This window comes from Marmota marmota, unplaced genomic scaffold (genome assembly GCF_001458135.2).
Source record: "Marmota marmota marmota unplaced genomic scaffold, marMar, whole genome shotgun sequence".
Taxonomy (NCBI): Eukaryota; Metazoa; Chordata; class Mammalia; order Rodentia; family Sciuridae; genus Marmota; species Marmota marmota.
Genome location: NW_025999880.1, coordinates 16,472,422 through 16,488,637, shown reverse-complemented (window position 1 = coordinate 16,488,637; position 16,216 = coordinate 16,472,422). Strand labels below are relative to the sequence as shown.

At 49.3% G+C, this 16,216-nt stretch overlaps 3 protein-coding genes and 1 long non-coding RNA gene across 8 annotated transcripts in view; 2 read left to right on the top strand and 2 right to left on the bottom strand.

The window, feature by feature from the left end:
• Dnajc7 (DnaJ heat shock protein family (Hsp40) member C7) overlaps nt 1–2,730 on the bottom strand; it is a 34,169-nt gene extending 31,439 nt beyond the window's left edge. Inside the window, exon 1 of one of the 4 annotated variants that reach the window (XM_015495705.2) lies at nt 2,071–2,730. In XM_015495705.2, the coding sequence (XP_015351191.1) occupies nt 2,071–2,147 (77 nt within the window). In that variant the 5' untranslated portion in view covers nt 2,148–2,730. Of the gene's footprint in view, nt 1–1,279; nt 1,472–2,070 lie in introns of those variants that run through there. The other 3 variants (XM_015495706.2, XM_048791368.1, XM_048791364.1) reach the window with 3 other exon arrangements.
• On the top strand, nt 2,258–4,179 carry LOC125612734. The gene is made up of 2 exons (XR_007343207.1): nt 2,258–2,385; nt 3,637–4,179. It is a non-coding gene; the product is annotated as an uncharacterized LOC125612734 (long non-coding RNA).
• A 2,588-nt stretch (nt 4,180–6,767) lies between these two features.
• On the top strand, nt 6,768–10,187 carry Nkiras2 (NFKB inhibitor interacting Ras like 2). 2 transcript variants are annotated; one of them, XM_015495709.2, is made up of 4 exons: nt 6,768–6,881; nt 7,357–7,464; nt 7,844–8,085; nt 8,478–10,187. In XM_015495709.2, exons 2-4 carry the CDS (start codon nt 7,371–7,373, stop codon nt 8,715–8,717), a joined length of 576 nt encoding a protein of 191 aa, XP_015351195.1. In that variant the 5' UTR covers nt 6,768–6,881; nt 7,357–7,370; the 3' UTR covers nt 8,718–10,187. The 2 variants fall into 2 exon arrangements, with proteins under 2 accessions (XP_015351195.1, XP_015351196.1); XM_015495710.2 differs by having other exon boundaries at nt 6,780–6,908.
• Znf385c (zinc finger protein 385C) overlaps nt 10,123–16,216 on the bottom strand; it is a 52,309-nt gene continuing 46,215 nt past the window's right edge. The window contains exons 5-9 of the mRNA XM_048791352.1: nt 14,835–15,000; nt 13,170–13,451; nt 12,364–12,560; nt 11,962–12,072; nt 10,123–11,459 (exon numbers count right to left, since the gene is read on the bottom strand). Coding sequence (XP_048647309.1) covers nt 11,223–11,459; nt 11,962–12,072; nt 12,364–12,560; nt 13,170–13,451; nt 14,835–15,000 — 993 coding nt within the window. The 3' untranslated portion in view covers nt 10,123–11,222. The remainder of the gene's footprint in view (nt 11,460–11,961; nt 12,073–12,363; nt 12,561–13,169; nt 13,452–14,834; nt 15,001–16,216) is intronic.

The window sequence follows — 16,216 nt, the reverse complement described above, 5'->3', positions numbered from 1 at the left end:
ATATATATATATATATATATATATAATTTTCTAAGTTAATCATGATTATTTTTTTAAAAAGAAGAGTTTGGGTTTTGGCAACTAAAAAATAAACATGTTTTTGGTTAAAAATATTAATAAAATTTCACTTATTTTCTTTTTGATTTGTGCACAGAAGTGATACTGCATTTTTCTCATTACTTACTTTACAGTTATATTCTCTTAGTGGTAGATAAAATAATTGTGCATTTTACAATCAATGATATTTTAAATTCCATGAAATAAGGCAGTTAAATAAGTCAACAACCTCTGTTATTTCAATGTATCGCTACCAAATGTCTTATGTTTTGCATGATGTGGTAACATTACAGAATTACCTGTTTTATGTTTCTTAACACATCTTCAAGTTCATGTACCTTAATTTTATAACAGAATATTCTCCAAGGCTGTAATTTTTTTAAAAGGAAAAAGATTTGCTTTAGATACAAGGCCCTGAAGTGAAGCTTTAATTGAGGATACTCCTTACATCAAAGATTTACAGTTTCTTAAGTGATATTTGGCTAAAGTCCTTATTTATAGCACTCAGAACCAGCAACTCTTTCCAAATACAAGTACATTACATCTTCACAATTAATTAAAGTTCTGTCTGTGTTGGGAATAGTTTTGTTTCCCATTTTGCAACTTCTCAAAGATACATATGAGCTGCTGATGCCTAAGTATATACTGGAACAATGTGAAAGCTCAAAACTACGATTAAACTTTGGTATCCTGCTTTCTCAGATCTCTCAAGGATCTACTATACTTTGTTAGACCTCTTTGCTTTTAACAGATCAGGAACTTAAAGTCACTGGCTGATGCTTAATGACATTTTCACTGTGCTTCAATGAGTATCTCTTATGTTCCTAACTTGGGATAGTAAAAAGAAAAAAATCTCAGAATCCCGATTTCAGATCTCCTGCACCACCAACATCACCACCTCAAATTATCCAGACTGAAAACATAACAGGGGGCTTGGTATCAGGATATAAAATATGTGAGGAGACTGAGGGTACTGGAGTCCATCCTAAACAACAGGATCAAATTAACCAGCAGCTGGTAAGGAAAAGACTCCGGGGGCTAGGGATGTGGTTCAGTGCTAGAGCACTTCCCTGGCATGCATGAGACCCTGGGTTCAATCACCAGCACCACCAAAAAATAAAAAGAAAAAAGAAAAGGACTAAAACTTCCAGAATCTTTTCATCAATTCGACTTTAGTATTAGAACCTACTCAAACTCTGTTCCCAAACCCACTTCCAATAACCTGCTTTAGCTGGTGCCAGAATCCAGAGTGTTCTCGAAAACCACTCACTCAGCAACTCCCTTGGCTAGTTCGGACTGGCAATCTCGAGCCTCTGCGGCTGCCCAGCACAGCCAACTGCGCTCCAGCAGCTGCCCTCCTCCTTGCTGTTTAAGAACGGCCCAGAGAGGAATAAGGATCTCACACAGGAAGGAAGGGCAAAGAGGAGTCTGAAGTGTAGAGCATGAGACGCGTCCTTCACTTTGCCTGCTTTCTCTAACCTCTCTAATTTCTGGGGTTAACCAGGGAGCGACCAGGTCAATACCGGAGACACACAATCACCTCTTACCCAGCTGCTGATCGCTGGGGTGTAATCATGGCGGAGGGGGTGAGAAGGAGAGCGAGGGCTTTAGAGACACACAGTGTTGACAACAATGCACAGAAGTTAACAAGAGAAGGCGGGGGTCGGGGGATGTAAGGAAGTCGTCATCTACGCCGCGCCGCCTCCCCCACCCGACAACAGACCTCTGAGACTCCCCTTCAGAGACCCAGCCTCCACCATAAGGACGACCTTCCTCTCCGCTGGAGAACTTGGCCGTGCCTTAGCTCCCCCGCCAGGCGGAAGCAGGAGGGGAAGGCTGACCCCCGAGAGCGCCCCTTCAGGGGGTCCATTCCGACTTCATTTCAGATTGGGGGGGGGGGTGCAGAAGGCGGGGCATAGCCTCAACATCTGCAGGCTGCATCACGGCAGGGACAGGTTTCTCTGAGCCAGAGGGCTGCAGCTCGCCTCCTCCTTGACCCTGCTATCCGATTACCTTTTTGCTTCTTCGTCGTCGAGCAGCTCTGGTTCGGTCGCCGCCATTACCACATCGCACTCCGCGGCAGCCGCCATCTTACCGCCTGGACCAGAGAGCCGGGTGGGAGGCAGGCGGTGAAGAGCACTTCCGGCCGGAGCATCGAGCAGCTCAGCGGCGCCGCGCCCAGAGGGGCTCCCTCGGGCCCGTCTACCAACGAGAGGCACCGCTTGAGGCCAGAGCGGCCTCCCATCCCTGGAGGTCCACGTTGGTCTCCGCGCCGGGGCGGGGGCCCAGGGACGGCTCCTGTGCGTTGGGGGCGCCACTTTATCCGTGGTAAGGGAAGGAGGAAAGCAGGATGTTGCCTCTCTAGGCCTAGGCTTTCCTCAGTATTCCGAATGTCTGGTTGCCATAGCAACTTGCAATCCTTCTGAGTCTCCTGTAAAGGCTCAGGGGAGTATGAGTTGAGTGGGGCCTGGGTCACCCAAGATTGTAGGGATAGAGCCCCCAGGACTACCTTCCCGACCTTGTAGTGTGTCCACAGCTTCTTTCCGGGGAAGACAAGAAGAGATACTTTGAGCCCAGTTCCCCCAGCTTTCTTGGGTCCCTGGAAGCCCTGCCCAACCAAGCTCGGGGAACGCAGGGCGTCTTCACCCCGCGCCTTTCATCCCCCCTGGATCTCCAAGCACCAACTGGTTCATCACCCTAATGACGCTGACCCTTTTATGAGGCTGCTTTCATGTCAACCGCTTGGGAGTGCCATCTCAGCATTAAGCCTAAGGAGGCTGACATGACATGGCGCCCCAGACCCTGCCCCGGAGTTTATAAGGCAACTCATGGGGTGAGGTCCCCGCTCCTCAGTGTCCCCAGTACTCCCACCTCTCATAAACTCTGTTCAACACACTTGTCTGGCTGAATGCAGAGTGGACTGGGAATTCACAGAGGGCATGTCACAGCTTAATCATCTTTGTAGTATTTTCCTTACCTAAACCAATAATATTTGTGGAGTTGAATTAAATTGGGTCGTTCTGCAGTTAAATCAGGAGAGTTTGAGGTTATAATTTAAAGCAAGGGAGAATTAAAGTAAGGGGACATGGGAATTTTAAGATCTAGGGCTGGGGAAGTAACTGGTAGAGCACTTGCCTACCAAACATGAGGCCCCGGATTTGATACCCAGAATTATAAAATAAAAATTAAAAAAAAAATAACTCCTTACTTAAGGAAAACAGTGCCAACATCTCTGCCTGTCATAGTGCTGAGGGAGCCAAAACCACAGGGCCACCGGGTAGAAAAGGACTGGTGAAGCTCAGTTGCTTGGATGGGAGAGGTCATTTGTCCAGCTATGATTCAGTAGCTTAGCCCTTTCCTATATACCTCCTCTGTGCTCTTTGGAGGCCACAAGACTCACAGAGCATTTGCCCTGATGGCTAGTGGCTCACAATCCAAAGTCTAAGAGCTAGCCTGTATTTGACCATTTCCCACTTTGGTTCTCTGTATCTGAGCCAACACATTTACTCCCTCAGCTTTAATTTCATCTGATTCTCAACTCATGCTATCTCCAACATAGGCTTTTTTTTTTCTCCCCAGAGTTCCAGACCTGTATATCCAACTACCTACCAGATATGTCTGGGATGTTTCACAAATTCCCAAGGCTTAACATGTTTATTGAACTTATTCTCTCCCCACCCCTCAAAAAAGAACAAATGTTGTATTCGATTCTCTTTCCTGAATTCCCTGTATTGTTGAATGGAATCAACTACTTGGCCACCAAGTGGGAAACATGGAGGAAATCATGAATTCCTCATTTTTTTCTCATTCTTGATTTCAAGTTTACTACCAAGCCTTGTTGATTCTCCTATCAAATATCTTCCAAATCTATATATCCTCTTCCCATTCCAATCCAGACTCTTGTCATTTCTTTTTTTCACTCAGAGAAGACTACAGTAGTCCCCTAATTGTTCCCTGATCTCATCTCTCTCTGGTCTTGGCTGTTCTACAAGTGACCTGAAAAGGGAAACACTGATCAAATTTCACTGGTTTGAAACCTATCAATGGTTTTCCACTGCTGTGAGTTTGATCTCTGGCCTATGTGAGGATGGCCTAAGGTCTGAGCCTAAGCAATTCCAGTTTGAAAATTGCAGTCTCACCATGCATGCCTAATGGAGAGACCACCAGTATGGCCCTCAGGCACAAACAAGTCACTTCTCCCCACCCTGATAAACTCAGATTAAAGCCTCTGGCAGGCTGTTCATGCCTGCCCAGGGAAAAGCACCCCAAAAGAGAGAAAGGCGAAAAGATCAGGGTGGGATCCACTACACCAGATGGTTTAACCCCAGAGTAAATGATGTCACTGAGAAATGGTGGCAGCTGGTAAGGATTAAAAGGGGGACAAAAGCTCCAAATTTGGTATAAATAACAGAGCAAATGAACAGATATTCAGCCAGCCAACACTGATGCCCTCACGCTGAGAGCCTGATGAGGACCTGGACTGGCATCCCAACACTTTTTATTGTTGCTGATCCTCTGCATCTTCCTCACCACTCTTAAACTCTATAGCCACATCTTTTTTTTTTTTGTTTTGTTTTTTTAAAATTTTAATATTTATTTATTTTTTAGATTTCGGCGGACACAACATCTTTGTTTGTATGTGGTGCTGAGGATCGAACCCGGGCCGCATGCATGCCAGGCAAGCACGCTACTGCTTGAGCCACATCCCCAGCCCCAATATAGCCACATCTTGACCCTGGTGACAGTCACAACTTCTCCCTATGACCCTCTCCTCAACCAGCCATCAGCTCCACCTCAGGAGAAGCCTGCCTTGGTTCCTGACCTGATCACTCCAATCTGAGTGAGTGTGCATCTGCTGGACTTAAAGCCTAAGGCTTGAGACTTTTGATCTGACACGCAGAGGGAATGTCTGTCATTAGCCTGTCATAATTAAGTGTTTGCAGTGCTTAGAATTAATCTAGAATGGTTTGCTGGGAATCAATGTAGAATTGTTTGCTGTGAATTGATTATGTTGTTGCAGTGTCTAACATTAAGGGTTGTTGTTTTCTCGATTAAGAACCTATAGAGTGAAACTGTATTGAGTGATTTGAGTGAATAAAGCATTGACTAGGGCACAAGTGCGTGGACATTCTTTATTTCTCCCCCTGGACTGCAAAAGTCACACCTTTTACCCATTTTGACAGCCTGCCACACAGACTTTTGGTTATATGGCTACTTTCTACCATCAATATTGAACCCAAATGCTTGTAGTTCCAGAAAATGCCATGACTCTTGCAATGTTTTCGCCCCCCCCCAGTGAAGCCAGAATTAGACAGGCAGTCAGTATAGATATGTAAATCGAGTCAGGTCAGATCAAGGAGGCCAATTTTGAGTGATTCTGAGAAATTGGAGACTGTCCCCTGAGGGATTGAATGTTAATTCCTTCAGAGCCCTTCCTCCACCCTTATCAAGAATCTGCCCCTGCCCCTGCCCCAACCTGTTGCTACAGTAACTTATCCCAGGGAGCTATAAGATTGTTAATTAATGTGTCCTTGGCTGCTCCACCCTGCCCTTCCCCCTTCAGCCCACCTGTTTCCCACCTTTTGGCTACCCCACCAAGCATTCCTGGGCTTAGTCATCACATACCCGGAAGGAGAAAGATAAGAGGAAGAGAGCAGGAGAACAAAGGAAGTCTAGGACACATAAAAAGGGCAGAATGCCTCCCTTCTTGGGATACCTTCTCCCTCCTAGGAGAAGTCTGTTAACCCTGTTTTTTTTTTTTTTTTTGGTACAGGGGACTGAACTCAGGGGTACCCGACCACTGAACCACATCCCCAGCCCCCCCCCTTTTAAATTTACAGATATGGTCTCACTGAGTTGCTTTGTGCCACAGCATTGCTGAGGCTGGCTTTGAACTCATGATCCTCCTACCTCAGCCTCCCAAGTTGCTGGGATTACAGGCATGTGGCACCGTGCCCAGCTCTGTTACCGTGTGTGTGTGTGTGTGTGTGTGAGTGTGTGTGTGTGTGTATAAAAAGTTGTTGATTGACCTTTATTTATTTATATGTAGTGCTGAGAATTGAACCCAGTGCCTCACACATGCCAGGCAAGTGCACTACCACTGAGCCATAGCCCCAGACCTTCTGTTACCCCTTTTTAAATAAACCCTTCTTTATATGCTTGCCTCAGCATGCTTCTCTAATGTTCAAAGTTCAATATGTGAGGAAGCAGAACTCCACCTATAACTGGCGGTATCACTAGGGTACCCTTTCCCACTACGCCTTTCAAACCTCTACACAGACATGACCTCTAACTGGAATTTCTGCTTGATGTTGCTGCCCCCAAGTTAAATGTCCCTTTTTTGGGGCCCTCCATGGCACCTTTGTAACAGTACTCACCATAATGTACTGTAATTGTTGGTTTGGAGGTCTAGCTCCCCTAGAAGGTGCTCAGAAAACATTTGATGAAGGCTGGCTGGTTCAGTGTTAAAGCGCTTGACCGTAAAGGAAAAAAGAAACCATCTGACGATTAAATGATGGAATAAACGCTGCGTTACTATACAATGCCAGCCTTTAGAAAGAACATTTGAGCACAGGCAGTCTACCTTCAGGAGCCTAGAGCCTTGAACGCCCCCGCACTACAAGGCCAAGTCCTCTCTGGGATTTCCCCGCCGGCCGCTGGGGGCGCTGTGCGGCCGGCGCCCAGCTCTCCTCCGCCGGAACTCGTCTTGCGGGGGAAGCTGGAGGACGGGGGCGGAGCCCACGAAGTCTACTTCCACCCGCGGAAGCGGGAAGTCTGTGGCGGTGCTGCGGCTGCCCTGTTTTCTGCCAGCTGGGAGGGGCCGGGTAGGGGTTCTGCGGGAACCTTAGGAGGTACGGAGCTGGGAGGCGGGGTTCGTCCTGCGTGGATAATGTCCTCTGCCCTTCGGCCGCTTTAGGGGATCTATCTCTGCCTCTTTTTCCCTTTGCAAGTCTTCCTACCTGGGGAAATCTCTGGCGGAGACAGACCCCTCTGGCAGTCTCTCTTGGGTATCCCTTCATTGCTGGACTCGTTGTGTGGGAGGGTGTTTATGTCAGTAGCTTCCTCTGGAGAGGTTTGTTTGGGCAATCTTTGGAACTCCTGGGGGTTCAGTGTTGGAAGTTTCCTTCTGGGGCCTCTTCGGATAAAGGGTGTCTGAGTCTAGGTCTTCTGAGTAAGGGCTGTCCTGAATCCCAGAAGCTTTGCATTCAGTTCCAAACTTGGGTTTTTGGTTATTGGGAGGTCTGCCCTGTTTTGAACCTCTCTTTCCTCACCTCACCCAGGGTGCTTCTGTTCCTCTAGGTGGAAGGTTAAGCATGGGGAAGAGCTGCAAGGTGGTCGTGTGTGGTCAGGCATCCGTGGGTAAAACTTCAATCCTAGAACAGCTCCTGTATGGGAACCATGTAGTGGGTGAGTGTTGATGGGGCTTAGGTAATGGTGGAAGATGTTGAAAAATAAGAGGATTTGATTAAAACACGCAAAGGCTAAAAGCTGCTCCAATGGTTTTTGCATTCTGAAGGGTAAAAACTAACATCATAATCCCTAGTTCTACAACATTGAATAAATCTGGAGGGAAGAATCCCAATATCCAAGATAGGAAGGAAAAACTCCTATGTCACACTTTGCTTAGTATGATACACATGTCTGTTCCCCCAAATCATTCCAGTCTTGCCAGACTCTCCTTAGTTCCCACATTACTTTCTCTCCCTGTCTGGTCAGCCTGTCAGAATGTCATCATCACTCACATTTCCCATCTCCCTTCCCATCAGATCTTCTCATTTTATCCCAGGTTCTGAGATGATTGAAACCCAGGAAGATATCTACGTAGGCTCTATTGAGACAGATCGGGGAGTGCGGGAGCAGGTGCGTTTCTACGACACCCGGGGGCTTCGAGATGGGGCTGAGCTGCCCCGGCACTGCTTCTCCTGCACGGATGGCTACGTCCTGGTCTACAGCACAGATAGCCGAGAGTCCTTTCAGCGTGTGGAGCTACTCAAGAAGGAGATTGACAAATCTAAGGATAAGAAGGAGGTGTGTGGCCCAGGCTTCTGTTGGAAACCCCAGTGGTGGGAGAGGATGGGCCCTGGACTGGCTTTAGGAGGCCTGTCGTGGCTCCATTTTTCACTCATTTGCCAAGAGGTAGGTTATGAGCTAGAAAGTCACTGAAGGGTGTTACCTCCAGGGGTATTGTTGAGACAACTTAACCAAAGAAACTTCTGTCTAAGGAATCCCTGACCTAAATCATGAAGCTCCTGCTAATCTTCTTGGTAATTTCATGCTCTTACTTTAATTCTCCAAAACCTTCCTCTAAGCTGCAGGCCTGGGAATGCTTCTTACCAGTTGTTTCTCCAGAAACTGACAGCCCAACAACTGCACCTGATCTAGTGTATACCCACAGGCTTCTGTTCTTTGTCTCTTTCCAGGTCACCATTGTGGTCCTGGGCAACAAGTGTGACCTACAGGAACAGCGGCGTGTAGACCCAGATGTGGCTCAGCATTGGGCCAAGTCAGAGAAGGTGAAGCTGTGGGAGGTATCAGTGGCTGACCGCCGCTCCCTCCTGGAGCCCTTTGTCTACCTGGCCAGCAAAATGACCCAGCCCCAGAGCAAGTCTGCCTTCCCCCTCAGCCGCAAGAACAAGGGCAGTGGCTCCTTGGATGGCTGAAGAGCTACCATTCCTTCTTCATCCTCCCAACCCTGTTCCAGCTTTTGGAACTCTAGAGGATAGGCTAAGCGTAAGGCGTGTATGTAGGCAATCTGTCCTTCCCAGTCAGCAGAGGGAGCACCCCACTAGCCTAGGCATCTGGGCTATCTCAGGCCCATGCCACTTCTCTCTCTGAACTCTTAAGAAATGCAGATAATTTTGACTAGTGCCCTCTTCCCATACTCTGCCTCCTTACCTCCCAACTTACGTCAGATTTATCTCCACTGTTGCCTAGAGTTGTGGGTCAGCATCCCTTCTATCTGCCCTGGACAGGAAATAGAGCTATCATACTGAAAGTGCCCAATTTAGGATTTGGGTCCTATTATAGGGTCCCAACTTCCTGAGCTTCCTGCCAGTAACAGACACACACACACACTCACTCAGTCACTCACTCACTCTCTCTCACTCTCTCACTCTTAAGGCACTATCCTGGACTTTGAGAATGGGTATCCAGGTATTGTATGCGTGGCGTACATGTGCTTACTTGTGTTAGCATTAGGAGAAGCTCCATCCCTCACCTAACCTTCTTCCTGGCCTATCCTTGGCTGGAAGAGGCTAGTCACCTAGGAGTATCATTTTCTGTATGAATTCTTTCCCTGCTCCCAATTGTTTCACTTCCTCTTCCTGTTTGGAGAGCAGATGGGCCTCTTTGGTTGAAGTTGAATGGAGAGATGTCTGGGCTAAGCAACAAGCTATGACCCAGCAACGTGTTGGTTTTCTCATCTGTAAGTGATAGGAGTTGCTTAGACGATCTACATCCTTTCCAGTTGGATGACTTTCTAAAGCCAGAGGCTTGAGCCACCTGTGACTGGCCCCCTTGGTTCTCCCTCTTCAAGGTGCTATGCCTGCCAGCCCTGGAGGCTGGACACGTCTCTTCCTCCAACCACCAGGGGGCAGGAGTTCACTCTCCACTCTCAGTTGCCAGAGTGGCCACTCAGTGCCCAATCTATCCACCTGCCCTTGAGGGCTGGTCTTCATCCCTTCCTCTGGTTGTTTTCAGCTAGTAGCTGAACTATTTATATCACCTATATTTATATGCTTGCTGCCATGGTGAAAGCCGGACAAGGTGCTTCTCTAGCCCTTCTTACCTCAGATGTCTGAACAGAACCAGGCAAATCACTAGCAGCTTCCTAGGAGCTCCCAGGTCTTCCATTGGGGCTCTGAAGGATAGCTACTCACGCAGATGTGCTATCAAGTGAGCTTAAAACCTCCAACCTTCCAATGCCCTCTTCATGCTTCTGGTGTGCACACTTAACAGGTGAGACACTAGCCAGGTGACCTCCAGTACATGCCCCTTCTCCCCAGAATGGGAGAGGTAAGCAGGGGCAGGTGTCTAGGGTTGGGCAAGGAGAGGGCATCTACAGGCTCAGGCTCAAAGTTCATTTATTGATATGTTGGACACAATAAAACCACAATTGCTATTATCAAAAAGTTTCCTCCCCTCCCCTTTTTTTCTTGTTCTCCCATTGGAAATATCTTTCAAAAAAAGATACAGGTGGACACTGGCAAAGTCCCGTATTGTGGGATGAGGGGACAGTGCTGGGGTCGGGTGGATAGGATTTGACACTGACTGGCAGCACAGAAGTGGGTCTGTGAGAGTATCAGACTACATCCCAACATTCAGCTTTACATCAGGAGGGGTGCTTGGGAAGAAGGAAAGCTGAACTTAGTGCTGAGGACCAGTCTGGGGTGGGGAACTATTCATGTCAGAGCCCTGGGGGTGGGGGGGGCAGATTTGGTGTTAGCTGAATCCATAGTCTAAGGGGGACCCAGTGTCCCCCAGAGCTGGGGTCCAGAAGTCAGAAGGGAAAGCTGTATGTGATGGCTCACTTGAGTCTGGACACACAATACCACCTTGACCTATTCTTATCCTAGCCTCATCTGAAAGCAGGTGGGCCTGTCCTGGCTCTACTCCACCCTAGCACTGCTTGATCCAGAGTATTTGGAGTTCTTTCTCCTCTGTGGGTTCTCCACCACATCCCAGGGTCACCTTGTCATGAAAGCCTTGAACTCTCCAGCTTGAGACCCCATCCCTATTTCCAGCGATTTCTCCAGAGCATGGGGTAGAGGTCATAGACTTGTCCGCAGGCCAGGTGAGGCTGTTATGGGAGCTCAGATGTCCAGAGCCTGGCCATGTGGGTGTAGGTCTCAGGGAAATGACAGCACCACGAGGCTGGGGTTCTGCATAGATCTTTGGGATTTATCAGGCTGGGAAATGCAGGCGAGCCTAGGACTAGCCTCGGAAGGACCTGAAAAGGAGGGTGAGGGCTGGACGGACAACTGGTGAATCCCAGTCCAGATGAAGCAAAGGTAGCTGCCCTTAACTAGCCCAGTTCTTCCTAGACTGGGCAGGACCCCCCTCCCCCAAGTTGTAAAAGGCAGTCCTGTGGGATGCAGGAAACTGAGGTGTCTTGGGGGAGACAGTAAGTGGCTGTTTGGGAATCAGCCTTGGCCTCTTCAGTAGGGCTAATAGGGGGCAAAGACAATGGGTCCCGTGGCAGGGCGGATGGCTCCTGCTGGAGTGCGAAACAGAGCTGGGCCCAGGATGGGAGCTGGGAAGAGGGTAGCGGCTGCTGTGGGGGCAGGCCGGAGGGCCAGGGGTCCTGGCAGGGTACAGATGGCAGCGGCAGCAGTGGGCAGTGGGCTGGGCAGGAAGCGGGCTGCCAGCGTCTTGGTGAGTTGCTTCTGCAAGGCCAGTTTAGACTACAAAAAAACAAGAGAGGAGTGACAGGCATCTGACCCCCAAAGAGCTCACCCCCTGTCTGGGCCCCATTTTGCAGGCTTTTTGCTTCATGGAGCGTGCTTTTTAGAGTTCCAAACCTAAATCCTCCTCCCTTCCCACTCCCAAATAGTCATTCCAAAGAGCTTTCTCCACCACCTGTCTTCCTGCCCAGAGGGAGGACAACCCCAGGATGGGAGAAGGGAGGAGGCTGTGGGGGATGGGGTAGAGATGGTCTCTAGGAGATGCACGCCCACCCCTCACTCTTGCCCCAAAGATTACAATCCCAGCCCACCTCCCCGGAAATTCCTGTGGGCAGATCCCTGGGTGGCCAAAGCCCAACCCTAGCTCTCCCCCTGCTCAGACAGCCTCAGAGCGAGGTGGCCTCCTTCCTGCCATACCACCAAGCCCCCCAGCTGGCCCTCCCTTCCACCCACTCTCTCCCTCCTGACCCAGGTCCCAGCTCTGTTGCCTGGAGACAGATACCTTGAGGATACTCACAGCCAGCGCTGCGTGCTTCTGCAGCTTGCTGTGCTGGCTGGAGGGCTTTGGGGGCTTCCCAGCCAAGCGGTCTTTATGCCTCCTGCTGCTCATGTGCTAGTGGACAGATGCAAAGACAGTGAACAAAATAAGGAAGCCCAAGGGCCCCAAAACTACTCCATTACCTTCGACTGCCTGACCTTCCACTACCCGCAACCACACTTTGAATACACAGGTACTGGGAACTCGCCACGGTGGCCCTGGGAGCGAGGCAGGCTTGGCGTCAAGGAGCCCACCCCAGCTCCTTAGCCCTCCCTGCGACTCTGCCCGCTTCTGCGGGTGCCCTCCTGCCTTGCTTGCCCACCCTCTCACCAGCTCCATCCCCAGTCAAGGACTCCTTTCTCCCACCTGCTTGAGCTGGGTCTCTGAATTGACCTGGAGCTGACAGAGAGCACAGTGGAAAGGGGGGCTGGGGCCCTGCCGGCCACCCTGACCCCCTGTCACTCTCTTGGCCTTGTGTCCAGCCCCTCCCCGGGATACTGGGCGGCCCCGGCCCTTTTGGGGAGTCCCTCGTTGACCTTCCACCATCCACCGGTGCTTGGCTCCTGGAGGAAATAAGGAAGAAGACAGTCTGTCAGTACCACAGGGGGTCTCAAGGACCACAGGGACCCCCTCCAAACCAGGTTAGCTGGGCTGTCCCTTGAAGCCTCCAGGCTACTCAGAACACACTTTGCCCTCCAACCTCCTAGACTTCACCTCTTGGTATCTCTAGCTTCGTGCCAGGCACCCCCAAAGAAAGCTTTGTGGGCAACTGGTTAGGTTCCCTTCTGCTCTGATCCCAACCCCTCCTGATCTTTTTTTTTTTTTTAATATTTATTTACTTTTAGTTATAGGTAGACACAATATCTTCATTTCCCTCCTGATCTGTTCTAAGGAGAGATGGAGGAAATGGGAGGAGGTGCCTCCTGTTTTCTGGAGACTGGAGTAACATCAGAGATGTGACCTTCAATTCTTGCTGCCTCAGACTTCTCTTCCCAGTTCTCCCTCCCCAGCGATTAGCAGGAGGACCCAGAAATGCCTGCCCAGTAACAGCTGAGCATAGTACTTTTGTCACCCGGAGCTGGAAGAAAGTGCCCAGGAGCTCAAGCCTGCCCACACCTGGTGAGGCTCAGCCTTCCAGCCTCCCCCAACTCCAGCTCCTTGGGGGCACTGACCTGTGTTGTGAGCTTGAAGCTGGGAGGTCGAGTTCACTGTCACCTTACATGTGGGACAGTAGAGGCGCCCCTTTTCGCTCCTGCCTTCCCCACTCACTCCACTTCCCACAGCTGCCGCCACTGGCTCAGGCCCTGGTGCCTCTCTGCCAGGCTCTGGGGAGCAGGGTGGGCAGGAGGAGGAAGAAGAAGAGGAGGCAGCATCCAAAAGGTCTGAGGGGGCTGGTTCCCTGGATGGGGGGTCCGGGGTCAACGGCTGCTGGAGTGGAGGGCCTGCAGGAACTGCTGGGGAGAAGGGAGGCATGGGTGAGAGTAGAGATCCAAGATGATTCTCCAGCCCACGATTCTTAGCACTAACAATGAAGATGGTAGGGTAGGGTGGAAGGGTCCCTGGTGCAGGGATGACCAGCACTGAATTCCAGGCCCCACTCTACCACCAATTCACTAGCCAGACCTGGGCCTCAGTTTCCTCATCTGAAATCAGAAAGTTGAACAGAGTGGTCTTAGGAAGCCGCACAACCCTGATACTCAATATTGATTTGCTAATGTTAAACAGAAGTCACCAGAAAGATGTGCTAGAATGTTCATTGAGCACTATTCATAATAGCATAAAACTGGAAACTATCCAGGTGTCCATCAAACAGAAGGATTGTGATATATTCATGCAGTGGAGTACTATGTAATGAAGAAAAAGAAAATACACCTACACACAACACCTTATAGACATGATGAATGTTGGTGAATGTTCATGAGATGAACAAAAGCAAGTCAGACACAGAAACCTGTGTACTGGTATGATCCACCCAAACCAGGTGAAACTAATTTATGATGAGAAAAGCCAAGATCAGAGTTACTCCAGAGTTGGGGGTGGGGTATAGCTGATTGAACAGTTTCCCAAAAAAATTCATATCTGTATGGTCTTATTTGAAAATAGTCTTTGCAGGGCTGGGGATGTGGCTCAAGCGGTAGCGCGCTCGCCTGGCGTGCGTGCGGCCCAGGTTCGATCCTTAGCACCACATACAACCACATACAAACAAAGATGTTGTGTCTGCCGAAAACTAAAAAATAAATATTAAAAAAAAAAGAAAATAGTCTTTGCAGATATAATTAGTTAAGATGAGGTCATGCTGGATTAGGGTGGGACTTATCCAATGACTGGTGACCTTATAAGATCACGTGAGAAGACACAGAGACATGGGAGGCAACGTGATGTAAAGACAGGCAGAGACTGGAGACTGGAGTGATGAGTCTAGGGGCCAAGGACTGCCGGCAACAAACATAAGAGACAGAGAACAGTTCTCCCTCTGAGCCTGCGTAAAGGAACCAACACCTGAATTTTGGACTTCTGACCTCTAGAGATGTGGAAAAATAAATTGCTACTGTTTTCAGCTACCCAATTTGTAGTCATTTGTTACAGTGGCCCTGGAACTAATACAGAAAGATGGTGACCAGGAGGGGGCCTAAGGCAGGCTCCTGGGGATCTGGTCACATGTTTCCTGAGCTAAGTATGCTCAGATGGGAAGTTCACCAGGCTGCAGCCCATGTGCCTTAGACTCTGTGTACGGAATACTCCAACACAAGAGAGATAATAAGCCACAGAAATCTCTGAAACTCTGGTCAGAAGCTAGATCTGGAGTTAGGGCAGGAAGAGAAGAGTTCAGGACTGACCTTTGTTCTGTAGATCTCCAGGTGCTCCACTGGCCAGAGTTGGGGTTGGGGACACCACTCCGGCATCCTGTGTCAGGCTTTGTGGCCTCTGCTTGCTCTTAGCAGCTTCAACAGCCTTGAGTTTTCTGGCATGCTTGTGGCCTTTATAATGTGCTTCAGCCTGGTTCTGGAGAGGGGAGGGCCTGGGGTCAAAATTTCTTGCCTGGTCCACATGCCCCACCCATGACTGAAGCTGAGCAGAGGGACACGTTAAAGGGATGCAGGGTTCAGGTCACACGAAGTGCACTCTTGTCATTACATCACAGCACATAGATGACCCTGATGTTTACAGAATGTTTTTCACACAGGAGCTCCAAGGCAAGTGGCCTCTACCTTCAAATTCTGACTCAACCACTTAAGAGCTATTCATCTTTGAGCAAGTCACATCGTCTCTCTGAGCCTGAGTCTCCTCACTCATAAACTTTGTGATGATAAAGCCAACCTCACAGGGCCTAGTACATACAGTTGCTGCTCAGTAAGTGTTCATTATCAAGTTTATAGATGACAGCTGGATGTGATGGTACACACCTGTAATCCAAGCCACTTAGGAGACTGAGGTAGGAGGATCGAGAGTTGGAGGTCAGCATGGGCAACTAGTGAGACCCTGTCTCAAATTTTTTTAAAAAGCGGGGAAATGTGCATCATACCGTGCACGAGGCTCTGGGTTTGAACACTAGCACCCCAAAAAAAGTTTCTAGATGCACACATGAAGACAACAGGGTAGTCATCATATGTGGGGGTCATGTGCCCTGAAACATTCACTCCTTTGTTCATGTTTTCACCACATGGTTGCTATTTATCATTTGCTCTTTGTCAGGCACTGTGCCAGGGAGAAGTGTGAGGAAGACACGGTCCCTCCCTCAGAGCAAGTTCTCTGTCCATCTCTTGGAAGGCCTCATATGACCTGATAGACTGGAGGGACCCTCAAATCTGGGCTGTCAGTGTCTTCTCTGCTTCAGCCAGGGATCCCTGCTTATTGCTCCCAGCCCACCTCCCTCAAAGGTGAGAAAGAGGCCTTCTCAGCGCCCCACGGACTCTTGCACGACAGCAGTTCTGACATCCAACCTAAACACCAGCATTGCCTGGACAGGAGGTAAACCTTTCTGAGGAGGCCAAAATGAGGCCCCTGCTCTCCCCAGGGGTAGGCTATAGTAGAAAGTACGCAGCCTTGGGGTTGGCTAGGCCTGGGTTTGCTATTTACCAGCTGTGTGGCCTCAGGCAAGTCACTTAACCTCTCTAGGCTCAGTTTCCTCATCTGAAAAGTGTGGATGATAATAGTGCCTCTATTTCTTTCACAGCTGTATCATTAGAACCCGTCAAGATGATGGGAATGACACATTCTG